Source organism: Nomascus leucogenys, chromosome 10 (genome assembly GCF_006542625.1).
Source record: "Nomascus leucogenys isolate Asia chromosome 10, Asia_NLE_v1, whole genome shotgun sequence".
NCBI classification, from domain to species: domain Eukaryota; kingdom Metazoa; phylum Chordata; class Mammalia; order Primates; family Hylobatidae; genus Nomascus; species Nomascus leucogenys.
Window position 1 is genome coordinate 86,866,600 of NC_044390.1, and position 27,610 is coordinate 86,894,209.

Here is a 27,610-nt window from a genome sequence, read left to right on the forward strand (position 1 = left end):
TTACCTCATGATCCACCCGCCTCGGCCTCCCAAAGTGTTGGGATTACAGGCGTGAGCCACCGCACCCGGATGCAATTCTTTTCCAGGACACCAGCTGCTGGCAAAAGAGAAGCCCCCACACTGAGCCTTACGTACCAAAGGCCAAAGGTAAGCGACTCCACTTGAGATCGTCTGTGCGGCTACGTCTTCCATAAGAATCCACGAACACTCCAAATTCTGCAAGGTGTCAAGAGCACGCTGGCATTAGCACAGCCAAGAGCAGGGGCATCAGCGACACACATGGTGATGGAAGAACGAGGAGCAGAGCCCAGGGACCCCTGGCCAGATGGGACTGAGTGTAAAAACCAGAGGCCCTCTGCTGAGCCAGCTCTCAGCTTTATTAAAAATGAGGGACTTTTAAAATTTAATTTATTTTAATTTATTAAATTTTAATAAAGAGAACTCAAGTGAAAAGAAGGAAAGGAATAAGAGGAGGAGAGGGAAAGAGAAAGAGACAGAGAGAGAGGGGAATGAAGCGATCAGGAGGAAGGAGGACAGACAGGGAAAGACGGAAAGACTCAGGAAAGAAGGGGAGGGGAGGGGAGGGGAGAGAAGGGGAGGGGAGGGGAGAGAAGGGGAGGGGAGAGAAGGGGAGGGGAGGGGAGGGGAGAGAAGGGGAGGGGAGGGGTAGGACCCAAGAAAGAAAAGAAAGAATGAAACAAAAAGACAGATAGAAGGATGGGAAGGGATGGGAAGGGAGGGGAAGGGAGGGGAGGACGAAATGAGGACAGAGTAAGAGAAAGGAAAGGGAGAGAAAGAAAGAAAGAGCAAGGGATGGATGAGGAAAAAACTGCCTGCTCTTTGGAGAGAATGTGATAGAGTTAGACCACGCTAGTATCTGGTGGTGGAGAGGAGCATCACCAAGGGGACTTGGTGGTGCTGGAAGGACATTCTCTGTACCCCCAGTCAAACCTGTTCTGCCCCAAAGCTCCATGTACCCTCCCTCCAACCCTTATGGGTCCCTAGTGTCCATGAGGACCCAAAGGGCAGTGGGTGCAGCCATGACTCACCGTGGAAACACAGCAAGTACTCCTCTCGCTGCCCCGCGCTGTTCACCTGCACAATCGAGACAGGGAAGCTGTTGGAAGAGGCGGCAAACACAGCAGGTGCCAAGGAATGGTCATTCTTATCCAGGAATTCTGTAAAGGCAGACGAGAAGCGGGGCTTCAGGAGTGAGTTCTGAGTCTCAGCGCGGCCTGAGCCATGGGTGGGTGGGGAAGAGGAGGCGGGTCCTACCCTCGAGCGTGTACTGCTTCATGTCGATTTCGTAGAATTTATTGGTTCCAATGAGGATACTGTAATTGGTGAAGTGGATACAGCTGCAGGGCTCTGAGGTCTCTATCTCCTGAGACATGAGAGCAGAAGAGAAGGATGTGAGAGGTAACACAGGGCAGCCAAGGTCCACAGCTGTTCTGCTTCTGCCTACAGCATCTAGCCAAGCCCTGGAGAACACTGTCACCAAGCTTGTTCACATTGTCATAGAAAGCCATTCATCTTTTTTTTTGGAGACAAGGTCTCGCTCAGTCGCCTAGGTTAGAGTGCAGTGATGCAATCATAGCTCACTGCAGCCTCAAACTCCGGGGTTCAAGCAATCCTCCCACCTCAGCCTCCCAAAGCATTAGAATTACAAGCTTGAGTCACTGCACATGCCCCGTTCACCTTTCATGCCTCTCAGGATGAACAGTGATCCATTTGCTATCTCTTCCTGTTGTTCCATGCAACCCAAAACTAAGAAAACAAGGTCAAACTGCAGCCAAAAAAAGGCGGGGTCAGAAACACCATTCCAGGCTGGGTGCAGTAGCTCACACCTATAATCCCAGCACTTTGGGAGGCTAAGGTGGGTGGATCACCTGAGGTCAGGAGTTCGAGACCGGCGTGGCCAACACAGTGAAACCCCGTCTCTACTAAAAATACAAAAAATTAGCCAGGTGTGGTGGTGTGCACCTGTGATCCCAGCTACTCAGGAGGCTGAGGCAGGAGAATCGCTCAAACCCGGGAGGCAGAGGTTGCAGTGGGCTGAGATAGTGCCATTGCACTACAGCCTGGGCGACAAGAGCAAAACTCCGTCTCAAAAAAAAAAAAAAAAAGAAAGAAAGAAATAGCATTCCAATGAAGAAACAGAACTTGAACAATACAACATTCTTATCAGAGGAAAAAAAAAGACAGGAAAAATACACCAACTATTAACAGTAGTGGTCAGCAGCAATGGTTTTGGTTTCCTTCTTTTCGCTAGCTTCTAAGTTTCTAGTTTGAACCTATATTACCTGTGCAGTCATCATCATGATCATCATTATTGTCATCTTAATTATCTGCTTCCTGATTATTTTTAGTTGCTTTTAGGCCAATCCTAATGTTACCAAAAAACCAGGCACACCTATTCAAAATGTGTGGCCAGGAATCATAAAGAAGCAATGATTTCTGAGAATTTTCCGGAAGCTAACAGTTCAAATTCTAGTGAGCATTATCATCATCACTGAATATTTCTTGGTCACCTACTAAGTATGGGAAAACTTTGAGGAAGCATGACATAGTGAAATGGTAGAAAAAAAAATCAAACTTCAGTTTTGGTCTCAACTTTGTAACTGAGGATTTTCTGCCAGCTTCAGTTGTCTTACCTGAAAATTGGGAATAACCGTCTCTGCTTTTCAGAACTGCGATGAAAGGTGCTTGTAAAACAGCCAGTTCGGTCCCTGATAGGGTGGGCACTCAAAGAACACACCAACTAAACTAACACCACCCTGCTCAGAATGGAACAGTCTCTCTAACAGGTAATGACCCTTATATATTATTCACCCTTCATTTCACTTTTTTTTTTTTTTTTTTTTGAGATGGAGTCTTGCTCTGTTGCCCAGGCTGGAGTGCAGTAGTGCAATCTCGGTTCGCTGCAACTTCCGCCTCCCACGTTTATGCAATTCTCCTGCCTCTGCCTCCCAAGTAGCTGGGATAACAAGCATCCGCCACCATGCCCGGCTAATTTTTGTATTTTTAGTAGAGACAGGGTTTCACCATGTTAGCCAGGCTGGTCTCAAACTCCTGACCTCAAGTGATCCACCCTCCTCGGCCTCCCAAAGTTCTGGGATTATAGGCGTGAGCCAACGTGCCCGGCCTCATTTCATTTTTGAGACTAATCATGAAAGCACCAGAAATATATCAGGCTTAGGAGGAGTGGGACACTCCTAGGTAGGGACATCAGACAGCATTCTCCAGAAGCCAGGCAGATTTAAGGATCTAACACACATCTCGTCCACACTGCAGTCATCATCACAGCTCACTCTGCTCTGAGGAGAGGCAGCTCCCTAATTACATATCAAAATAGTGCTAGCACTGGTTATTCCAGAAGTTATATTAATAGACACCTCTAGAATTTGAGAAAGATTCTGGTAAGTGCTACCTGGGACTGCTAGCGTCTTAGAAAGAGCCCACCCTTTTTTTTTCCACTGGTTTTTCCTATCAGTCAACTTTCTCTTCTAACAAAAGGCTGAATTCACTGGGCTGGATGGGGAGGCAGTTTGCAAATGTGAGAAGAAAAGCAGGAGGGAAACCGCAGCTCCTAGTGGCCCTGGAGGATCCTCCACAAAGGAAGGATCTCGCTCACGACAGAGGTCACCCCAGGCTAAAGGCCTGCAGGGTGGAAGGAACCCAGTACAGGCTGTGTCCCAGGACAGTGCACTTTCCATACTGGCTCGCTGAGAGGGTAGGACTGGCTTTCCCACGTTCAACCAAGGCAAGGCCCAGGACTTACTTTCCGGATGCAGTATTTGCTGAGGTTTTCGTTGTAGCGGAGAATGACGACTTTGCTGGGCATGGCTGCACAGATGCAGAGCCCGTTCTCAATCTGAAAAGCAACCAGGAAAAGAAAAAGACTGTCACCAGTGTGATAACGGCTGTGGGGCAAAACTAGGAAAAGCTCTCAAGCTCAGCGCTATTGATGATTCAGACCACATCATTCTGTGTGGTGGGGGGAGGGCTGTCCTGGGCATCGCAGGATATGAGCAGTATCCCTGGCCTTGAACCACTAGATGCCTGCAGCACTTCAATATGTGACAATCAAAAACGTCTCGAGCCATTACCAAATGTCCCCTGGTAAGGCAGAATTACCCCTGGTCGAGAACCAAGGCTTCACCTGGGATCCAGAGAAAGCCTCAGGGAGGCACCTGACACCACACACCTTTCCCACATATGTGCCTTCTGCTGGAGACAGAATCTTTTGACAAGCTTACCTTGTGAGGAGGGGGAGGAGAGAGAATGAGGGAGGGGAGAGGAAAGGTGGTAGAGACTGCTAAACAAATTTAGAGAAAATTTCTTTTTTTTGAGACAGAGTCTCACTCTGTCGCCCAGGCTGAAGTGCACTGGCATGATCTCAGCTCACTGCAACCTCCACCTCCCGGTTTCAAGCGATTCTCCCACCTCAGCCTCCCAAGTAGCTGGGACTACAGGCACGCACCACCATGCTTGGCTGGTTTTTGTATTTTAAGTACAGATGGGGTTTCGTCATGTTGGCCAGGCTGGTCTCGAACTCCTGGCCTCAAGTGATCCACCTGCCTCGGCCTCCCAAAGTGCTGGGATTACAAGTGTGAACTACCACACCTGGCCCAAATTTAGAGAAAATTTCAATCCAAAAGGAAAAGTTCTTAGCTAAGAACTCATACACGTGCAGAGTTCTACATCAAAATGCTCTTTTTCTAGAACTGAAACCCTTTTACTTCTCCTGCTACAACCAGATGTTTATCATTCACCAAATGAGGCTTACTGCTCAAATCAGTCCTGGCATGAAGGTCAGCAGCTGATACAGTGGGTGAATGAAGATGGGCCGGGATAAGGGAGGAACACACAGGAAACAGGAGGAAATTGTTAGCAATGTTCTATTTCTTGGACTGGGTAGTGAGTGTGTGGATGCTTATGACATTATTAGGCTTTATGATTTACATCTATGTTCCATACATTTTTTGAACAGTTCATATATTAGAATGAAAATAATTTCTAATTTAAAAAGCAAATTTTTATTAGCTGGGCATGGTGGTGCACGCCTGTAATCCCAGTTACTCAGGAGGCTGAGGCAGGAGAATCACTTGAACTCGGGAGGCAGAGGCTGCAGTGAGCCAAGATCACACCACTGCACTCCAGCCTGGGCGACAGAGTGAGACTCTGTCTAAAAAAAAAAAAAAAAAAAAAATTTTGGCCAGGTGCAGTGGCTCATGCCTGTAATCCCAACATTTTGGGAGGCCGAGGTGGGTGGATCACTTGAGGCCAGGAGTTCGAGACTAGCCTGGCCAACATGGTCAAACCCCACCTCTACTAAAAATACAAAAATTGGCCTGCCATAATGGTGCGTGCCTGTAGTCCCAGCTACTTAGGAGGCTGAAGCAGGCGAATCGCTTAAAGCCGGGAGGCGGAGGCTGCAGTGAGCCAAGATCGTGCCACTGTGCTCCAGCCTGGGTGACAGAGCAAGACTCTGTGTCAAAAAAAAAAAAAAAAAAAAAATGTTGATTGACCAGCTGAATGAACAAATGTGCAGTGTGCTCTCTTCTGAGGGGCAAAATGTGATGGTTTTCAACAGCAGAATGCCGGTAACCTCAGGGGGTCTATAAACACCTGATTCAGACTTAAAGTTATACACGTACATGTATATAAACCCGCAAACACTCTTTTTTATTATTTTCTACTTTAACTTTTAAGTTCATGGGCACATGTGCAGGTTTGTTGTATCAATAAACTCATGTCATGGGGGTTTGTTGTACAGGTTATTTCATCACCTGCGTATTAAGCCTAGTATCCATTAATTATTCTTCCCAATCCCCTCCCTCCTCCCACCCTCCACCCTCTGATGGGCCCCAGTGTGTGTTGTTCCCCTCTATGTGTCCATGTGTTCTCATCATTCAGCTCCCACTTATAAGTGAAAACATGTGGTATTTGCTTTTCTGTTCCTGCGTTAGTTTGCTTAGGATGATGGGCTACAGCTCCATCCATGTTCCTGCAAAGGACATGATCTCATTCTTTTTTAGAGCTGCATAATATTCCATGGTATATATGTACCACATTTTCTTTATCCAGTCTACCATTGATGGGCATTTAGGTTGATTCCATGTCTTTGCTATTATGAGTAGGCTGCAATGAACATACACATGCATGTGACTTTATAATAGAATGATTTATATTCCTTTGGGTATATACCCAGTAATGGGATTGCTGGGTTGAATGGTATTTCCGCTTTTAGGTCTTTAAAGATCCCCACACTGTCTTCCACAATGGTTGAACTAATTTATACTCCCATCAACAGTGTATAAGTGTTACTTTTTCTCTATGACCTCACCAGCATCTGTTATTTTTTGACTTTTTGATTAAAGAAGCAAACAAAGGTATTTTATGTGCCACTTTTCAATATGCCAGAAGCTGCAAATGAATTCACTTGAGTTTGTTATGTAAATGTCATAAATTTGAATTTTTAAATTTCTAGTAATTAAACATACTTTCATCTAGTTCAGACATGGAGATCCACATTAGATTTTTTTTAAGGTTCATCTCTCTCTCACAGACACAGCAGACACACACACACACATGCACACACACTTATTTTTAAATTATGGATCATCCTTCTAGTTTTGTTAATTTTATTCCCATTTTGCTCTCAGACATTTATTTTAGATTCAAAACCTGTACAAATTTCATGGCTACACAAATTATTTCACGTGCCTAAAGGAGGCAACAGAAATTTAACCTAGTCTGAGGATGTACAATTGTGAAAGTTGTCAGAATCAAAATGGAGTCGCCAATGTTAACAAAACCCTGACATTAGAGCAGGAGGAGGCCATGAAGAGAGGGTTCTCACACTTGTGTGCCTGAAAAAAAAGAGACTCGACGAAAACCACAAAGGCCATTGCAATCTGTTTTTTTTTCCCTGTCACCAGGCTGGAGTGCGGTGGCGCAGTCTCGGCTCACTGCAACCTCCGCCTCCTGGGTTCAAGTCATTCTCCTCCCTCAGCCTCCCAAGTAGCTGGGATTACAAGCGCCCGCCACCGTGCCCGGCTAATTTTTGTATTTTTAGTAGAGACAGGGTTTCACCATGTTGGCCAGGATGGTCTTGATCTCTTGACCTCGTGATCCACCCGCCTCAGCCTCCCGAAGTGCTGGGATTATAGGCATGAGCCACCGCGCCCAGCCAGACCATTGCAATCTTACACAAAAAATACTTCTGCAAGGACATCCGCCCAGTGACTACCTGTCCAACCTCAGACAAGCGTCAGTCTTGTTATTAATCTTTGCAGCCAAGGATAATTATTTTAAAAAGATTATGGAATCCTCACTTACAAACCTCTGTCTTCCTTTATCTCCCTAGATACCCACATAGTTTACAATGGCACATGTATTCCCATTGCAAAGCCCTGTTCCCAAATCAATCTCTTTTCTTTCAGAGAGCCCCTCTCTGTTTGTTATTTAAGTTGACACTATCTTGAAGGTCAAATCAACGAGCTCTGTGGGAAGAGAGGTAGTGTCAATTTCCAGAACATTCCACCAGCTAGGACTCTGAGGGGAGCTTACCTTGCCTGCCCCAAACAAGTGGCAGCCCTTGACAGCTTCAAAAATGTTGGGTGAGATGTCGGGCTGGGCAGGCAGGTGGGACTGCGCCAGGGACTGTTTCACTTTCTTCACATCCACAAGACACAGTGCCCGCTCTTCTCCTGAACAGGAAAAGGAACAACCTTTCTTCAGCGTGAAGCCGTTAAGTAAAGGTACAGGATGGTGGCTCTAGTTCTAGTCACAAGTAAAAGTCACAAGAGGCCACACAGATGATCTGAGTTTTCCACAAATCTATATAAACACATTTGAGGTCCATGATTTTTTTTTTTTTTTTAATTTTTGAGACAGAGTCTTGCTCTGTTGCCCACACTGGAGTGCAATGGTGTGATCTCGGCTCACTACAACCTCTGCCTCCCAGGTTCAAGCGATTCTCCTGCCTCAGCCTCCTGAGTAGCTGGGATTACAGGTGCATGCCACCACGCCTGGCTAATTTTTTTTTTTTTTTTGTATTTTTAGTAGAGACGGGGTTTCACCATGTTGGTCAGGCCGGTCTCGAACTCCTGACCTCGTGATCAGCCCGCCTCGGCCTCCCAAAGTGCTGGGATTACAGGCGTGAGCCACCATGCCCGGCCCAGGTCCACGATTTAAATCTAAGACAATAACATTTGGCCTTTTAGTCAAGATTCTGAGGAGGGTGGAATTCTGCAGACATAAAATTGGAGAATGTGAACTGTACTTTCAAACATGCTCCCCAGCAAAGTAAAGAAAGAATGTGTGAGGGAGGAATGAGGGGGCATTCTATGAAAAAACAGACTTAGACTATCCAAATATGTGGATGTCAGGAGAGACAAAAGGCTGAGGAACCGTTCAGATTAAAGGAGACTAGAGAGGCATGATTAAATGCAATGCAAATTCTGGGACATTATAGAAGCCACAGGTAAAATCCAACTATGGGTAGCATAGTGGATACTTGTATTATAGTCAGTGTAAATTTCCTAAATGCAAAAAGTATAGTATGTGAAACTATTCTATATGATACTTTATGTGTGGTTACATGTCATTATACATTTTTCAAAACCCATAGAATGTATACCACCAAGAGAGAACTCTACAATGTCAACTATAGACTTGGGGTGACAATGATATGTCACTGTCAATGTGTCAATGTAGGTTCACTGACTCTAACAAATGTATCACTCTGGTGGGGGATGTTGGTAGTGGGGGAGGCTATGCATATATGAGAACGGGGGTATATGGGAACTCTCTGTACCTTTCAATTTTGCTGTGAATCTAAAACTGCTCTAAAGAATAAAATAAGGAAGCGAGGAAGAGAGGGAGGAAAAAGAGCTGAGATTAAGAAAGGCCAGTTCTTGTCCATAGTATGTCAGTCCCTGGATCCAGCCATGCCTGAAACAAGACCTAACTGTTGATGTTTTAAACACTGAATCGATATATTACTGTTTTCCCCCTTTAAAAATAATGTCACTAACACAGACAGAGAGAAATAAATTGTGCCCTGGTTATGTGACAGAATGCCTTCAATCCTTAGGTTGACATGCTGAAGAACTTGGCGTCATACCTGCAACTAACTCTCAAATGGTTCAGGAAAGAGTGAGTGTGTGTGTGTGTGTTTTGAGAGAAAAAAAATTATGACAAAATATTAGCAAATGGTGACTTGAGAGAGATCACAGAGTAACAGAGCAAGCAAGCTCTCAGAAGGTCAGGGCCCACCGTGGTTTCGTTGCAATCAGGACAAAGGGTTTGGCTTTAGAGAGTCTTTGAGGCTTAGCACCCTTCACTTGGCCTAACAGTGGGATGTTCTTTGGGAATGTCAGACTGTGCTAAACTGGATACTGGAAGGGAACTGAATCTGGACAGAGGGGGTCCATTAGCTGAGGCTTGGGCATCTATGGGGACACAGAGATAAGAGCTACAACGGCTCCCCTCTACTATTTTGTGTTTTACGAGCATGAAACGTGGCTTCAACATATTGGCTCCCTTGAAAGTAAAGAAAAAGCACCGTGTCCTTGGCCTCACACCTGCTATCATGAGTAGCTTCTCCAGGTCCTTGATTATATAAATTTGGAAGACTGCTCCAATTCCTGGGACATGGGTTAGGGAGTTTTTCAAGACATTCAGGGCGTAGAGCCCTTCCTCGGTGCCCACCAACACCACCTGCAAGGGCAGAAGTCCGAAGGCAGAACATAAGCACGGTCACGTCACCAGAACAACCTCTAGTAAGAGCAACAAGGCCTCCACAGCCCTTTCTTTCTTGATGGGGTGTGGCTGTAACCAGACACCAGTTGGCCGTGCCCACGCAAGCATTACCTGGTCACTGAAGGGCAGTGTGCAGTTCATGTCTAGACGGTCATCACCTTCCAGTTTCAGCAGGGAGTTTCCAAGCAATTTCTTTTCATAGATGAAAGAAAAGAAAAACAGAAGACATCACGAGGCTGATCTGTTTATGACCAAACCATCCAGAGAGACCAAGAGAAGGTTAAGGCAAAGTTATTCCTGGAAATGCTCAGAAACGCACATATGCTCTTAGCTCAGCCCATATTTTGATCTGAGCTCCAAATGCAAAATGCAAGTGCTATTGGTATCTCTGGGGCAGCTGTTGATTAGCATGTGAGTTATAACTTGGCTGGGATGCAGAAATAAGGGAGCATAGTAGACATGGAAAGCTATTCTGTGATAAGAAATAAGCTGAAGCTAAGGAGATTTCACCTGCGCAGGGTTAATAAGACACATGAAAGACTCCTTCCCCGATAAGGCTGCAGCAGAAGTGCAAAGGCGCCATGTTAGCAGCGAGCCAGCACGCCTCTGCATCTCTTTACCTGAACCCAGGCAGGCAGAAGCTCGTGAGATACACAGTCTCGGGCCTATTGTACACATATTAACAAGGATTTCAGTAAAAGACTCACGTGTGTAACGACAAACAAGTCATCCAAACAGGTCTAACCACTAAGTAAAGCCCTTTTCAGGAGGCTTGTGGTTAAGAATCTGCCAATTGCTAACACATAAAGTGTTTATTAGGAGTGAAGAGTCTGAAAAGAGCTGTTTGGTCTTTGCTGGAGCAAACGTCAATGAGCAATGAGCACTGTTTGTATCCTGGAACATTTTAGGTGGGGTGATGCCAATCACAGCACACCTACGTTTCTAACAGCTTAAGGGTAAGTAGGACTCCAAACCTGCCTACGGAAGAGCAAATACTGCAAAAACAACTGAGATGCTTATGAAAAGCCTTCCTGGAGGGGACGCAGCTGCCGGCAGCCTATTGTGCTGCTTCGTGGCCAAAGTGCTTCTAACTCAAGCCTTCAAACCAGACAAACTCATTTGAGTAAACAGGAGAGAGGATTTCCTTATAAGTACATTGGCTGTTGCATCGCCACAACCAAGGTCTACAATGCCACCAGAGTAGGCTACTGATGCCGATTCCCCCATTCTTTTTCCTTTGTTTAGTTTTTACAGTCCATGCCTTGCTCTGTTGCCCAGGCTGGGGTACAGTGGCACAATCGTAGCTCACTGCAGCCTCAAACTCCTGGGTGATCCGCCGGCCTCAGCCTCCCATTAGCTGGAACTACAGGTGCATGTCACCACACCTGGCTAACTTTCTTTCCTTCTTTCTTTTCCTTTTTTTAAAAGATGGGATCTTGCTATCTTGCCCAGTCTGGTTTCAAACTCCTGGGCTCAAGTGATCCTCCTGCCTTGGCCTCCTGGGTCACTGGGACCACAGGCATGAGCCACCGCATCCCTGATTCCCACATTCTAAATGGCTCATGATGCCACACAAGCTACCTTGGTGCTTGTGCCTTCATCACCACCAGACTCCTGGCCATGACACAGTCTAGAGCCATCAGCCCTCAGAGAGAGAGCCCGAGGGGAATCAAAATGGCCAATGGGATTCTCGTCGTTACCACCAGTTACCAAGTCAGCCCCCTCTACAAAGACAACCTCCAGGGCCCGTTTTCATACTCACAGCATCAGCTTCTGCTTTTTCCCTAGAAACTCTCCCACCTGCGACAACTGATTCTAAGGCGGTGACCCAGCGCTGTTTGTCAGGGAAGCTGGGAGCTAGCAAGTAGAGGGTTCTCCCGGGCCAGCAGGTGGTGTGAGGGTGAGATTCCATCTTCAGTATGTATGGGACATCTAGGAGATTTCACAGAGAGCACAAGATTGGGTGTGGATTTCCCTCGTTCCCACTGGGAGGCACGGGCCTGAGAGATCAAAGAATGCCCACCAAACCACGCAAATCCCAGTTACCGCCAAGGCGGGGAGTGGAGGAAGACGGGCCTCCTTTGCAGAGCCAATCTTCCCTGTACCACCCCTTCTGTCCCTGCTGATTGGCCAAGCCCGGCCCACCTCCAGGGCGGGGCTCCTCCGGCTCCTCCTCACCTGCTTTGGCCGTATTTGCGAGTTCGGAAGCACCAACGGCACCATGAATAGATACATCCCCGTCGGGAAGGCACAGCTCAAATTCTTCCACCGGCCTCTGTCCAGCTTGGTGCAAAGAGGAAGGGCAGAAAGAAAAACAAAAGAACAGGAACAAGAACAAGGGGAGAAGAGAGGAGAAGAGAGAACAAGAGAGACAGCAAGGGAGAGAGAGACAGGGTACGTGTGTAAAGAGAGGCGCACGAGAACAAGGAAGGGACAGAGGTGTGCAGAGAAGGCAGAGAGGGAAGATAAAAAAAAATAAAGTGTGTCAGATGAGTAGCACAGTCAAATTTCTGATGACGATGCGGATTTATGGGTTAGTTGACTGAGGCAGAAGTTCTCGGAAGGTGTATTAGCAGGTGGAATCTTCAGGGCAGCGCCCTGCGGGTTCTTCAGGGGGGAGACCTATAGATGTGAGTATCGCACCAATAACCTTTAGAGAAGTCATTTGGTTTGTAAGTTTCAAAAATGGAAAAGCGTAGAAGGCTTGCAAGGCAGTCCAAAAAACAAAGCCTTCACGCCAGCACTGGGGAGACCTGGGTTAGCCACGTGCAACGACCTTCCCCCTGAATTATTAATTTACCTTCTCTGGCTTCATTGTCATAAATAAGGACTTTTGATCCCTCCAGGACAATGTACTTCCTGTCCCAGCCTTGCTGTCCTCGTTTGTTATTCCTGGGGAAAGAAAGATGGAAAAGAAAAATGTCTGAACTCAGAAGAAACATCAGGCTGGAGGATAGGATGAGGGGGTGGCAGAGTTCCTAGAAAAGACACTTCTCTAAAAAACATCAGGGACAGAAGTGGCTTGTGTCAGCACCTGCTCCAGCCCAAGCCACCTTGCCACGGTACCTGGGCACCTTCATCCACCCTTCCAGGTGCAAGCTGCTGCTGGGCTCCTTGGTCTGGAGACCTGGGGAGTTCATTTTGTCACGGCAGAAGGCCTCGGTGAAGTGTGTGGCGTATTCAGCAGGCAAGCCGCAGGTGGCTGGCAAGCACGTGGAGCACTTGGGGTGACACATCACCTGACATTCTAGGGAAGAACAGTGAGCAACCTGAGGGCATGCTCAGCCGACCCCAGACCCTTCCCTTCCTCTGCCAGCCAACTCCTGGGCTTCTCTACCCCAGCCAGGCCCAGAGAGTCTGGCCCTGACTTGCAGGTAGTCTCCTGAGCTTCCCCTGGTGCCAGGCCCCTGCAGAAAGGGAAAACAAAAGTGCCAAGTGCTCTTGACCCAGTTTTCCAGGCTTCAATCCAGGCCACCCACAAACAGGTGTGTAAAGAACACGTTTGCATGTTTCAGTTGGAGTCAGCGGAAAGGGAGAGACCAGCCTGACAAAAAGGGGCTGGAAATTAGCAAAGCCTAAGGTACTTTGAGCAGCAGGCTGGAGTCATGAGCTGCAGACATATATAAACTCACAGCTTCAACAGGGGAAAAATAGCATCCTCCTACTGAAATAAGAAGCTCGAAAATGAATGCACTATATGATGAGTTAGAAAAAAATTACCTCCACCTGATAGACTTTTTTAGCTGGAAATGCACAGGTGCCCAGCACAGATGCACAACTACTGATCTTACCAAGACATTTGGATGCCTGGCGTCCAAAGTGCACGGTATCCAGACACACAGCACACTTTGTGGCTCGCATGTTCAGTCCTACGTTGAATCGGTGAGGAATATTGTGGTGCATGCGTTCCTTAAGACGCCGACTAAATTCTGGAGGAAAATGTTTTAAAAAATCATTAGAGTACTGCAAACGATCCCATCAGGAAAGTGAAAAGACAACCCACAGAAAGGGAAAAAATACTTGCAAATCAAATCTCTGATAAGGGACTCGTATCTAGAATATATAAACAACTCTCACAACTCAATAATAAAAAGACAACCCAATTTTAAAATGGGCCAAGAATTTAAACAGACACCTCCCCAAAGAGGAAAAATGGCCAACGAGCACATGAAAAGATGCCCAACATTATTAGTCATTAGAGAGATGCGAATCAAAACCCCAAGTAGACACCACTTCACAACCACTAGGATGTCTACAGTCTAAAAAAAGGAAGATAAGTGTTGATGAGGATGTGGAGAAACTGGAACCCTCACACATTCCTGGTGAGAATGTAAAAATGGTGCAGCCACTTTGGAACTCAGTCTGGTAGTTGCGTAAAAGGTTAAACATAGTTACCCCACGACCCAGCAATTCCACTCCTAGCTATATACCCAAGGGGACTGAAAACATATGTACCCACAAAAATCTGTACATAAATGTTCACAGCAGCATAATTTATGACAGCTAAAAAGTGGAAACAACACAAATGTCCATCAATGGTGATATGGTTTGGCTGCGTCCCCACCCAAATCTCATCTTGAATTGCAGCTGCCATAATTCCCATGTGTTGTGAGGGACCTGGTGGGACATAACTGAATCATGTGGGCAGTTTCCCCCATACTGTTCTTGTGGTAGTGAATAAGAGCTGATAGTTTTATAAGGGGAAACCCCTCTCTCTTGGTTCTTATTCTCTTTTGTCACCACCACATGAGACATGCCTTTTGCCTTCCACTATGATTGTGAGGCCTCCCCAGCCACATGGAACTATGAGTCTATTACACCTCTTTTTCTTTATAAATTACACAGTCTTGGGTATGTCTTTATCAGCAGTGTGAAAATGGACTAATGAAAATGGATTAATGGATAATCGGATGTGCCATCTACACAATGGAGTATTATTCAGCCATGAAAGGAATGAAGTTCTGATACATGCTATAACATGGGTGAACCTTGAAAACATTACATTCCATGAAAGAAGCCAGACACAAAAGGCCACACGCAGTATGATTCATCTATATGAAATATCTAAGAGAATCAGATCGACAGAGACAGAAAGTAGATTGGTGGTTGCCAAGAGGAACATTAGTGGAAGGAGAATGGGGGGGACTGATAATGTGTATGGAGTATTTTTTGGGTTGGGGGGGTGCCAAAATTGTTCAAAAATTAGAATGTGATGAGGGTTACACGATCCTGTAAACTTACTGAAAAAGACTGAATTGTACATTTTTAATGAGCAAATTGTACGGTATGCCAATTACATCTCAATAAAACTGTTAAAACCATTAGAACAGGTTAGTTACAGATTTTGAAACTATTAACACTAACAGATGCATCTAGATTTATAAGACTCAACTTAAAATCCCCATTATCCAGTGATTAGGAATCAGGTTTTAAGAACATGTTACTGGTAGGAGACTGACTGCCTATATGGTAGGCTCTCCTTACAACACCACCCCCCTTCCTTTCTTGGAAAGGTGCGAGGAATAAATAACAGGAACGCACTTTGAAACTGTTTGGTGCAGTATACACGAAGGAGCAATATACTGTAGTATTATCACTATTCAGGGAAGTTTCAGTGGATACCACAGCCAGAAGCAATGCTTTCCTCTATCTTGTCATCACCATTTTAATGACTTTAAGAGTAAAGCTCTTTGGCTGGGCACAGTGGCTCAAACCTGTAATGCCAGCACTTTGGGAGGCCAAGGCAGGTAGATCGATTGAAGTCAGGAGTTCAAGACCAGCCTGGCCGACATGGTGAAACCCTGACTCTACTAAAAACACAAAAATATTAGCCGGGTATGGTGGCGCATGCCTATAATCCCAGCTACTCAGGAGGCTGAGGCATGAGAATCGCTTGAGCCTGGGAGGCAGAGGACAGAGCGAGACTCTGTCTCACACAAAAAAAAAAAAAAAAAAAAAAAAAAAGGAAAGCTCTTTGATTCAAGGAGTTATATAAACACAGGAGGAAGAAAATGACTTCAGGCTAAAGAAAAACAACAGCAACAAGAAAACACCATCTGGTTTACAACCAAAACAGGTTTGATTACAATGCCATGATGCTAAACCACAGCTCTACCCTAGTGTTCCTAAGACATTCCAGACAGCTTCCTTGGCCTTTTCTTAAGTCCTTTTAATCTCTAGGTAAACGGAGTACATTTGAGACCAGAAAGAAAACTCCTCACACTGTTGGTAGAAATATACATTGGCACAAACTACCAACACTCAAAACGTACATGACCTTTAACCCAGTGATTCATTTCCCACAAATTTCTCCAGGCACAACACCCACAGAGGCATAAGATGTCCTCTGCAAGGTGTTTACAGTAACAGGGGATTGGAAACAACCTAAATGGCTGTCAACAGGAGCCTGGCTTAACAGGTGAACTGCATGCTCACACCACAGAATACTGTGTGGTTCTCTGAAAGAATGGGTTAGGTCCTTATGTACTAACGTCAAACCTCTAAGATACCACTTTAATGAAACGAAGGTGTCTTGCAGTGTATACTATAGTGTGCTATGATATTTATAAGAGAAAAAAGGCCTGAGAGATGTGCTTATTTTTTCATATTCTTTTTTCTTTTCTTTTCTTTTTTTTTTTTTTGAGATGCAGTCTCACTTTATCACCCAGGCTGGAGTGCAGTGGGGTGATCTCGGCGCACTGCAACCTCCACCTCCTGGGTTCAAATGATTCTACTGCCTTAGCCTCCCAAGTAGTTGGAACTTCAGGAGCATGCTACCACACCCAGCTAATTTTTGTATTTTTAGTAGAAACGAGGTTTCACCATGTTGGCCAGGCTAGTCTCAAACTCCTGACCTCAGGTGATCCACCTGCCTCAGCGTCCCAAAGTGCTGGGATTACTGGCATGAGCCATCACACCCAGCCTATTTTCTCATATTCTTTAAATATAATCACACAATGTAAGATACATGAATGATATAGACACGTGGTCACATACATGAACCAACACTGGAAGGATATAATGGCTGAAAGCAATGGTTGACTCTGGTAAGGGATCTAAGGATGGGGAGCCAGGAGATTGACTGTTTTTTTTTTTTTTTTTTTTTTTTGAGATGGAGTTTCACTCTTGTTGCCCAGGCTGGAGTGCAATGGCGCGATCTTGGCTCACCGCAACCTCTGCCTCCCAGGTTCAAGCGATTCTCCTGCCTCAGCCTCCCGAGTAGCTGGGATGACTACCCAGCTAATTTTGCATTTTTAGTAGAGAAGGGGTTTCTCCATGTTGATCAGGCTGGTCTTGAACTCCCAACCTCAGGTTATCTGCCCACCTCGGCCTCCCAAAGTGCTGGGATTACAGGTGCGAGCCACCGTGCCCGGCCAAGACTGACTTCTTAATCTTTATCCCCCAGTATTACTTGTAATTTTTACCATATGCCTGCATGTCTTAGTCAACTGAAAAGAAATTTCCATACAACTCCAACGTACCCTCTGGAGTTGAAGACTCCTTTCTGCGGCTGGATGGCGGGGCCAGCAGGCTCATGGCACTGGGCTGGTGCTCTGGCGACCGCACGATGGCGGACATGGCGATCTGCTGCCTCGCGGTGGCTGGCGTGGACGGGTGTGGGTGGTCTGTCGCTTTGCGGTGGGCAGCTGCAGAGAGACCAGGACAATGCCTTTTGGTTAGCTGGGTCGCCTAGAGGACCAAACTAAGCGGACTGTCCCTGGGCTGTCTTTCAAGGACCCGAGACCAAAAGAATATGCATCACATCAACTTGGCAACGCACAGGGGCCATACGTTTTTCAGACACGGGATGTCTGGTCTGAAAGCGTATGGGCCATAAACAAAGACACTGAGCTAGTTAGTCTTGGCTGATCTCACTGAGATCAATCCTTTGCCTTTTCCACAGCCTTGAGCACTTTGGAGAGAGTGAGCCCCTACCTTCCTCCCGGGCAGACCGGAGCTCGATGCGGGTCTTCTGAAGGGCTTCCTCTAGCTCTGCACAGCGAGCTTTCTCCTTCTCCAGGGCCAGCTTCAGCTCATTGTACTGCAGAGGAACCTGTGTGGGCAAAGCAGGGTCCTCTTTCCGTCGACTAAATAAACCCTAGCAATGGAAACAGAGATATCTCCTAACTCCTGGAAACTGGCACTTGAAACTAGCTAAAGGAAATCTGACTCGGGAGGAGCAAACCACAAAAGCCAGGAGCATACTCACTGTAAGTGTATTTAGTAAAAATGGCATGTGAAGGGGGGGAAGGGTAGGCTGAGCCACAGCCCGTTCCAGCCAGCTGAAAAAAATAGGGGTGCGGAAGTTTTCACCAAGAGGATTAAAGATGCTTGAATGGCCACCACCTCTTCCTCTAGCATTGCCAAGACAGGAGAGTCATGTCCTGAGTCTTTCCCATTCAAAAAATGGAATCAGGAGAGTATGGAGTATGGAGTCAGGAGAGATGGTTCAGAGGTCACTCTTGCCTTGGAATATGTCTCATGATGCTCAGTTACAAGACACAGAGATGAGTGTTTTGTAAAAGGAAGCAAAATTTTAAAAGGAATGCTAAAATGAGGTCAAAACAAGGGGCTTACTCAAAAAAAAAAGCAAATGAAAATATTTACTATACATGGAAAAAAAGGAAAACGGAATAATGCAACTTAAAAAAAAAAGTTAACTAAAAAAAATAACAAATGGAAACACCCTAACTAAATCAAGTGACATAACCAGATAACAGTTCACTGCTAAAATAAAAAAGATTAAATATCATAAGCATAACAACCATATACAGTCACGCAGCATGCAAGAAAATCCTTCCCGTGCAGCCAACGTCTAGTGGGAGGCGGCCTCTGAATGTTGTGCTCATCCCCTTACAGCGAAGATGGCACCGGAAATATTGAGGCAACTGTCAACTTCAGCCCTCCACTCCTTCCTCCTAGGTATTCTAAGTCATCAAGGCCTCTCCTGCAAAATCACTGCCACTGCCGCTATGGTATGCTTCTGCGTTTGGAAGGAAACTGCAAGTTTCTTCAAGACTTTTCTGGAACTGAGAACACCTGGCCAAACCTAGTATGAAGGCTTTAGTGGTTTGGGAAAGCATGTATATAGATCAGGCTTATGAAAAACAATCTTCTCATGTGCAATATGTATAACCCTGCCCCTAGTTTGTAATTTGTTTCCTGCAATCTAAAAGGGATGTTCAGTACTTGGCAGAGGGGAGAAGTGTCCAGTCAGACACTTCAGGCAGGTCACCCCAGCTCCCTGAGTTCTAGTCTCTTTGTGAGACAATCAAAAGGACTGGACTAGATCACTGTTAAAGTCCTTTCCGGAGTGTGGTACGAGAGACCTGAACTGCTGAAGCCCCATACTTGTGACTTGCTAACTCCCTCTAGAGCCATGTATGCATGACTTAGGCATAAATCTTTCTCTCCGCATACACCCCCTCTGCCCCAGCTGCTATGTGTGTGGGCTGGGGAGGGATTACTTCTTTAACAGAGAAACATACTACGATTTGAATGATCATAAACAAAAAATAGTTTGTTAGACTTGATCACTGATATCTTTCAGTAAGACCTATTATAATTATCTCAAAATCTATTTTTCAACCCAAAATAAAACAAAAAGAAAAGTGTACTTTGTTTTCTTCTGTGTTCCTATGATTATATATCACAATGGTGTCCACTGAGCCATGAATGATGAATGAAACTGACAATTCCCACCTTTCAAACACTTTGACTCACCTTTTTCTTTTTAGCAGGTTGGTCCATTTTGGCTTGCAGAAAATCAATGAGTTTGGTTTGTTGAGAAATAGTGCCTTCCATTTTCACCTTTTCATGAGAATAGAGAACCTAAAATTCAAGAAAACAAACTAACCTCAAACCCAGACAGAAGTATAATTTTAAAGTTGATACTTTAAGAAACTAAAAAGTGAAGTTGTTAGGATACTAACATATGAAAATCCAACACAAACAGTACTGAGTATTTATTTAGTCCCAATTTTACTGCAAAAGGAAAAAAGATGTATTTATAGATATATATGTGAAAAAGTAAAAATAGCAACAGGTTCCTTGTAGGTCATGGTCACTATAGAAATCTTCCAACTTCTCTGAATGTTTGAAATCTTTGAAAATAAAATCTTGGGGAAAATACACACAATATGCAGCACAAAGATACTGACCATTTTACCAGATGACCATACCATCGTGCTTTGCCTCTGCAGACCACTTTATTTATTTATTTATTTATTTATTTATTTATTTATTTTCTTAGACAGAGTCTTGCTCTGTTGCCCGGGCTGGAGTGCAGTGGCGTGATCTTGGCCCACTGCAACCTCCACCTCCCGGGTTTCAAGACATTCTCCTTCCTCAGTCTCCCGAGTAGCTGGGACTACAGGCACCCACCACCACGCCAGGCTAATTTTTGTATTTTTAGTAGAGATGGGGTTTCACCATGTTGGCCAGACTGGTCTCGAACTCCTGACCTCAAATGATCTGCCCACCTTAGCCTCCCAAACTGCTGGGATTACAGGCATGAGCCACTGCGCCCAGCCGTGCAGACCATTTTTAAGCAGATTCTCTCTGCCAGTCCTCACCTGAATGTTTTCCAGCTGATACTCCAGGTCACTTCTTTCTGTCTTCAGCAGATCAGCCCGATCTAGAGCTTCTTGTAGTCCTTGAGTCAGACGGAAAATGTGATTTTTCTGCAGGTCCATCTGCTGCTGTAATTTGGCTTGCTAGTGGGGAGAAGGGCCAGGGAAATGCTTGATACTGCACACAATACAATTTGTTCCCCTGCTGTTCCTATTTCAAACTAATTTCAGGCATGGCACCAGAAGTACAGCTTTTGAAATCATCTCAATTCAGAATTACCAATTGTCATCTATTCCAAAAGGATGCAAGCACAGTTAAAATGAATTTGCACAGAAACCTCTGCTGGCCAACAAGTCCCAGGATCCCTACCGTCACAGGAAGTCCAGGCTGCAGGGATGGCCTTCCCAGACAGAGTTCCAATTGAGGATATTTTGGTACATTAAGGTGAAGATATTTTGGATGGCATGAGCCATCCGAGTTGACATCTAAGGCAGTTCGACTCAGTGCTATGACAACTAAGTTCCAATGTGTCTTTATTTTCTGTTTTCAAGATCTTAATTGTTGCTATGAGAAATTACTCCGTGCAGGCAGTGTGGGATACACAAAGAGAAATCATATCATCCCTTACTTAATAAGGGTCCCATCAGGGTGAGAGACCCCAACAAGTACATGAATAACCACAATCATGAGAGATATTTCTACAACGTTGGGGGAAAAGAAGAAGATCCCAGTTACAGTACAGAGTGTTGGTAAAACCCAGAAAAGAAATTCAATTGAGTATATTGAAAATAGTTTTGTGCTGCAAATCTCGCTCCGATTTTTAGAATGGAAGTTAGCCAGAAAATAGGACAGGCTATAAAGACGCTGGTTTTGTGGTTCTTTTTCCTAAAACGCATCCATTTCTATAAAAGCAGGAGAGAGCAGACATCCTGATGAGACAGTGCTTGATTTTATCCAAACCCTGGATTATAGCTTAACTACACTTACTATGGCCCAAATAATCTCTTCCCTGGTAGCCTGGGTCCTCTGCAGACTTAGGGACAGAGAGCTACTGAAAGCAATAAACATCACCACTGGAGATTCCAAAAGGCCTATGGCAGCCCCCAAACTCCTCCATCCCAGCAGGCCCAGAGCCACTGATAATCTGAGCATTTCTGGCCCTCTCTGTCTCTTTGCTTCTCTCTACCTCTGTTTTTCTTCCCATTTATATTCCTCACCTGCCCTTCCTCTTAACAGGTAGCTGATTCCCTAAGGCATCATGTTGCAGTAGAAAGACCTGGATGCTGGATTCTTACAGACCCTGGTTTAAATCCTGACTTTTACACTTATCATATCACTGATACCTGTTAAAGTCTGTATTTATCACCTCTCAGAGCCTCAGTTTCTTCATCTGAAAGTGGGTATACTAGCTTGCCTCACTGGATGACATATTAAACACAGTGCCCAGTATACAGTAGGTGCTTATTGAATGTTTGTCCTATCTCCTTTGTCCTTCTTTCTTCCCTCCATTCAGTTAAGGTGCTCCCTCTCATCCTCTCATCTGCCTTTCCCTAACAGTACTGCCACAAAGGAAGAGCTACCAACTAAAGATCACTTGGGGCCGGGCACAGTGGCTTACACCTGAAATCCCAGGACTCTGGGAGGCTGAGGTGGGAGGATCGCTTGAGCCCATGAGTTCGAAGTGGCAATGAGCTATGATTATGCCACTACATTCCAGCCTGGGTGACAGAGCAAGACCCTGTCTCTAAAAAAATAAAAACGAAAATTAAAAAAAAAAATCATTTGGCCCGTGTGCGTAATCTGGAATTTCTCAGTCAAATCACAGAGCCCCCTAAAATACAGGAAAAAAGGAAAGAAACAGCTAAGATACCCTCCTCCGCAGCATGAGTGATTTCTTCTGCAAATTACCCTCTTTAGTTTCTTCCCACTATTTTAGGACAACATTAATTACTAGGCAGAAACCAGAGAAACAAGTGCTGGGGATGAGAATCTGTTTGGTGACAGCCGAGCCCAAAATATTTTTCTAGAATAAACGCATCAACCGTCCATTAGCTTTCCAAGAAATAGGCTGGTTATTTCCTATAAAAAAAAAAAAAAAAAAGTAAGGGGCATTTGTACTCTATGAAATGTTTTTCAGAAGCATTTACTGCTTCCCAGAAAGAAGCAAACAGAGGTATATTCGTGGGCCAGTGTTAGACTGAAAGGGGGGTCTTAGCTGTGTGTTTAGACCTGTCCAACAATTTCACAAGGAAACCATAAGGAAAAAGACAGGAAACTGGGAGGAAAAAGAAAAGGCCTGGATGATAGAACAAGAGCATGAAACAACCCCAGGGGACTGGAAGAATGGATCAAGACCAACAAGAAAAACTTCAGAAGGATGGTATTTTTTAAATGGTCAGTGGAATAAATCTAGAACATAAAGATGTTTTTAAGAAAAAGCAAACTTGTGGAAGGGTAGGTAGTGATTTAACAGACCAATGGTGTCAATGATGTGATCAAAACTACCCAAAGAGCACAGGTAATTGGTAGAGGTTTAGAGCCCAGTATGGAGACGGAAAGATCCCAATGTATTCAGTGCTATTCAGACCACATGGACTTGTAAAAACTCTCTGTGGAAAGACAAATCTACCAGAGAAGAACATCCAAAGCTTGAGGGGATCTAAAATGTTTCACTTAAAAAAGAGAAGGTGGCCGAGTGCAGTGGCTCACTCTTGTAATCCCAGCACTTTGGGAGGCCAAGGCAGGAGGATCACTTGAGCCCAGGAGTTTGAGGGCAACATAGGGAGACGCCATCTCTACAAAAATACTTGAAAAAATAAAAGAGAAGGCAATTTGGAGTGGGAGAGCTATTTGGATCTCTAGTTGACTGTCATAGAGATAATAAAACTAGTTATCTCCCAGGAACGTTACAAGGACCGTAAGAGTTAATTCATGTACTCAGAGAGTCAGTCACATGGTAAGTGCTAATTAAACATTAGTTATTTTAATTATTAATCAAGTAATCTGACTATTAATCAATATTAATCTCCCATTTTGGTTGGAGATATCAGACTACTTTCTAATTTCATGTGTTTCAACGTAATAGAACCAATGGGTAAAAGTGGAAGGTTTTTAGTTCAAAATGAGAAAGTTCTAAGAATGAGAGTTGCTGAAAAATGGGTTGGGATGTCCAAAGTCATTGTAAGTATTTAGGCCAAGGTTCAACGGGGCCTACCTATAAGGACTGTTGGAGAAGGGATCTTCTACCTTGGATGAGAGATGAATTTGACCAGGACTAGCAAATGGACTTTGATCACTGATATTACTTCCAGTGAACAGATAGTGGCTATAAAGTGTCATGTTGGCCAGACGCGGTGGCTCACGCCTGTAATCCCAGCACTTTGGGAGGCCAAGGTGGGTGGATCACAAGGTCAGAGATCGAGGCCAACATGGTGAAACCCTGTCTCTACTAAAAATACAAAAAATTAGCCAGGCGTGGTAGCGGGCACCTATAGTCCCAGCTACTCGGGAGACTGAGGCAGAATGGCGTGAACCCAGGAGGCGGAGCTTGCAGTGAGCCGAGATCACTGCATTCCATCCTTGGTGACAGAGCGAGACTACGTCTCAAAAAAAAAAAAAAAAAAAGTGTCATGTTGAGAAAGCTTCTGAAGCCATTTTGGGCCCAGGAGGAAAAATGTGAAAGAAAGATCCATTAGTAAAGTTTGTCAGGAGCAAGGATAAAGGGAATCGTGCTGGAAATTCAGACTGGGTGGTATAAAAATTCTTTCAATTCTGAGATTTTGATTCTGGCTCCATTTAAAAGTCTCCTTATAGGCCAGGCATGGTGGCTCATGCTATAATCCTAGCACATTGGGAGGCTGAGGTGGGCGGATCATTTGAGGCCAGGAGTTCGAGACAAGCCAGGCCAATATCATGAAACCTCGTCTCTACCAAAAATACAAAAAAATTTAGCCAGGAGTGGTGGTGTATACCTGTAATCTCAGCTACACAGGAGGCTGAGGCAAGAGAATTGCTTGACCCTCGGAGGTGGAGGTTGCAATGAGCCGAGATCATGCCACTGCACTCCAGCCTGGGCGACAGAGCAAGACTCCGTCTCAAAAAAAAATAAAAATGAAAATAAAAAATAAAAGTCTCCATACCTACGAAGAGGACACTTATGGGCACATATGCTTATACAGCACACACCAACCAGGAGGCCCAATCACAATGTGGACAATAAACAGCATTCTTTGTTCCAGAATGGTTTCAACTGTCGCTGAAATCTGCCTCCGGCTCAATGTCAGCCAGATGTCTGTGCTCAAAAATCTTTCTGTGGGGAACATCCTGAGAAACTGGAAATGTTCTCATGTAGGTTAGAAGTGAGAAGGAGGGAACTGAATTGGGATCCCGGCACTCTATTCCTAGAGTCGTCACTGACTCACCACATAACCTTGGACCAAAGTACTGCGCTGTCAGGGCCAACTCGCCCTCTCAGAAGGAAAATAGGACAGGCAAGAGCATTGATTATTCCTGTTCTTTCTGTTTCCAGGATGTGCCTAAAGTGGGAACACTGTCTATTCATCTCAGATAAAAGACCCTAATTCTCTATTTGACCACGAGGTACATTTAACATTTCCATTGTAGTGTTGTTCTTAAAGCCATAGGGTGAATTCCTATGTGTGTTCACCAAATATACGTGTGTGTGTGTCTGTGTGTGTGTGTGTGTAGTATTAATTTTATTTTTTAAATTGTTTACAGAGGCAAAATACACGACATAAAATTTACCATTTTAACCATTTTTAAGTGTATAGTTCAGTGGCGATAAGTACACTGATATTATTGTGTAACCACCACCACCATCCATTTCTAGAACTTTCCCAAACTCCCACCCATATTTTTCATTTTAATTTTTAATTTTTATTTTGAGACAGGCTCTCACTCTGTCACCCAGGCTACAGTGCAGTGGTACCATCAGAGCTCAATGCAGCCTCAAACACCTGGGCTCAAGTGATCCTCCCACCTCAGCCTCCTGAGTAGCTGGGACTAGAAGTGCACACCACCACACTTGGCTAATTTTTTTTTTTTTTTTTTTTTTGTAGAGATGGGGTCTCACTGTGTTGCCTAGACTGGTCTCAAACTCTCGGCCTCAAGCAATCCTCACACCTCAGCCACCCATATTTTTTAAAGTATCATTCAATAAAATATTTTATACTCACCCGCAAAAATTTCACTATACTTTTCAAACTTAACAGCATAACAATATTATTTCTATCAGCAAAGTGCCTCAGGAGCTATGGGTATCATGTGACAAAACCTCATCAGCCAGAACAGGGCATTCTGGTTAATTAAACTGTCAGGCTCACTAAGGGTTAAACAGAATACTCTTTGGAGTCCAATTTTTCATTATAAAGTGCATTTGTCCTTGCACGTCAATCCTAAAGAACAAAGCAGAATCATCAGTGATTCAACACAGAGGGCTCTGGTTGGGGAGTGGGAGATAGTCATCAATTTAAATAGCCATTCTCAGAGTTCTGTGAAAAGGTACCAGCCATCATGTAAGGGATGGGTTTGGAAGATCAGTCTGAGCTTGTCTATTATGCTTCAAAAGCAGGGCACGCATTATTTTTAACTAAATTACCCAATGTTCAAAAACCTTCATGAAATTTGGTACTCAGAATAATCTGATAAAATTCTGCCCTGTGCAGGAAGCTAATTTGCATGGATGTCCTATCGGCATGAAACTTAATATACTTTGGATATTAGCTCTAAAGAACAATTTAACTCAATATTCATTCACCCATGTATTTAATAAACTTCTATTTGGCACACACTTACTATGTGCTTGACACTCTATTAAGCATCACATAGAAGGATAAAAATGACAGAGACCCTCTGGCCTTCATGACATAGTCTTTTAATGTGTTAAATACCTTAAGACAAGTATTATATGACCCCCATACTCTTACTTGAAAATTCTAATTTCAAAATGTCTAATTTGGATCTGACAAATTGTCACTTTCAAAATTCCACCTGGAACGGAAAGCTAACTACTGCACGTTCTCACTTACAAGTGGGAGCTAAGCTATGAGTACGAAGGCATACAAGTGGTATAATAGACACTGCAGATTCAGAAGGGGGAAGGCGAGGAGGGGAGTGAGGGATGCAAAATTACCTATCGGGTACAATATACACTATTTGCGTGACAGGTACACGAAAAGCCCAGACTTCACCACCACACAATTCACCCACGTCACCAAAAAAAACACTTGTACCCCTAAAGCTATTGAAATAAAAAAATCTTTTAAAGAAATTTGTTTACAAGTCCAGGCAGGGCATGGGGGACTCATGCCTGTAACCCCAACACTTTGGGAGGCCAAGACAAGTAGATCACTTGAGCCCAAGGGTTTGAAACCAGCCAGCCTGAGCAACATGGGCAAACCCCATCTCTACAAAACAATACAAAAATTAGTCGAGCATGGTGGCATATACCTGTAGTCCCAGCTACTCAGAAGGCTGAGGTGGGAGGATGACCTGAACCCAGGAAGTCAAGGCTGCAGTGAGTAGTAATTGCACCACTGCATTCTAGCCTGGGCAACAGAGCAAGACCAAAAAAAAAGACTCCAGAGAGAAATGAGCTACCAGCCATGAAAAGACATGGAGGAAACCTGGATGCATATGACTAAGTGAAAGCAGCTGATCTGAAAGGCTACATACTGTGTGATTCCAGATATGCAACATTCTGGAAAAGGGAAAACTATGGAGACAGCAAAAAGATCAGTGGCTGCCAGGAGTTGAGGGTGGGGAGGGATGAACAGGCAGAGTACAGAGGGTTTTTAGGGCAGTGAAACTGTCCTGTATGATACGGTAAAGGTGGATAACTGTCTTTACACATTTGAAAAAACCCATAGAACGTACAACACCAAGAGCAAACCTAATTTAAACTATGCATTTGGGGTGATGACGATGTGTCAGTGCAGGCCCATTGACTGTAACAAATGGACACTCTGGTACAGGGTGTTGATAGTTGGGGACACTGTGGGAGGAGGAGACAGGGAGTATGTGGGAACTCTCTGTGCTTTCTGCTCAATTTTGCTGTGAACCTAAAGCTGCTCCAAAAAAACAAAGCCTATTAAAAGAAAAAAAAAAATCCACTTGGCCCTTCTCCCAGGTGTTTCACACTCACCTCTTCCAGAAGCCTCTGTTTGAGCTCTCGTTCAGTCTCCAGCTTCTGCTGTAAGCTTCGGGCATTCATTTCAAGCATAGCATGCTTCTTCTCCAGGTCGTTGAG

The 27,610-nt window shown here is 44.6% G+C and overlaps 1 protein-coding gene across 1 annotated transcript in view; it reads right to left on the minus strand.

Moving 5' to 3' along the window:
• The window catches only part of CIT (citron rho-interacting serine/threonine kinase), a 191,440-nt gene that overhangs the window by 14,820 nt on the left and 149,010 nt on the right, over window positions 1-27,610 (minus strand). The window contains exons 28-44 of the mRNA XM_030821489.1: window positions 27,506-27,610; window positions 20,346-20,486; window positions 19,495-19,602; window positions 17,707-17,869; window positions 17,253-17,417; window positions 13,563-13,700; window positions 12,838-13,018; window positions 12,572-12,663; window positions 11,950-12,054; window positions 11,534-11,703; window positions 9,883-9,963; window positions 9,594-9,729; window positions 7,576-7,715; window positions 3,782-3,874; window positions 1,276-1,384; window positions 1,050-1,178; window positions 136-216 (exon numbers count right to left, since the gene is read on the minus strand). Coding sequence (XP_030677349.1) covers window positions 136-216; window positions 1,050-1,178; window positions 1,276-1,384; window positions 3,782-3,874; window positions 7,576-7,715; window positions 9,594-9,729; window positions 9,883-9,963; window positions 11,534-11,703; window positions 11,950-12,054; window positions 12,572-12,663; window positions 12,838-13,018; window positions 13,563-13,700; window positions 17,253-17,417; window positions 17,707-17,869; window positions 19,495-19,602; window positions 20,346-20,486; window positions 27,506-27,610 — 2,137 coding nt within the window. The remainder of the gene's footprint in view (window positions 1-135; window positions 217-1,049; window positions 1,179-1,275; window positions 1,385-3,781; window positions 3,875-7,575; window positions 7,716-9,593; window positions 9,730-9,882; window positions 9,964-11,533; window positions 11,704-11,949; window positions 12,055-12,571; window positions 12,664-12,837; window positions 13,019-13,562; window positions 13,701-17,252; window positions 17,418-17,706; window positions 17,870-19,494; window positions 19,603-20,345; window positions 20,487-27,505) is intronic.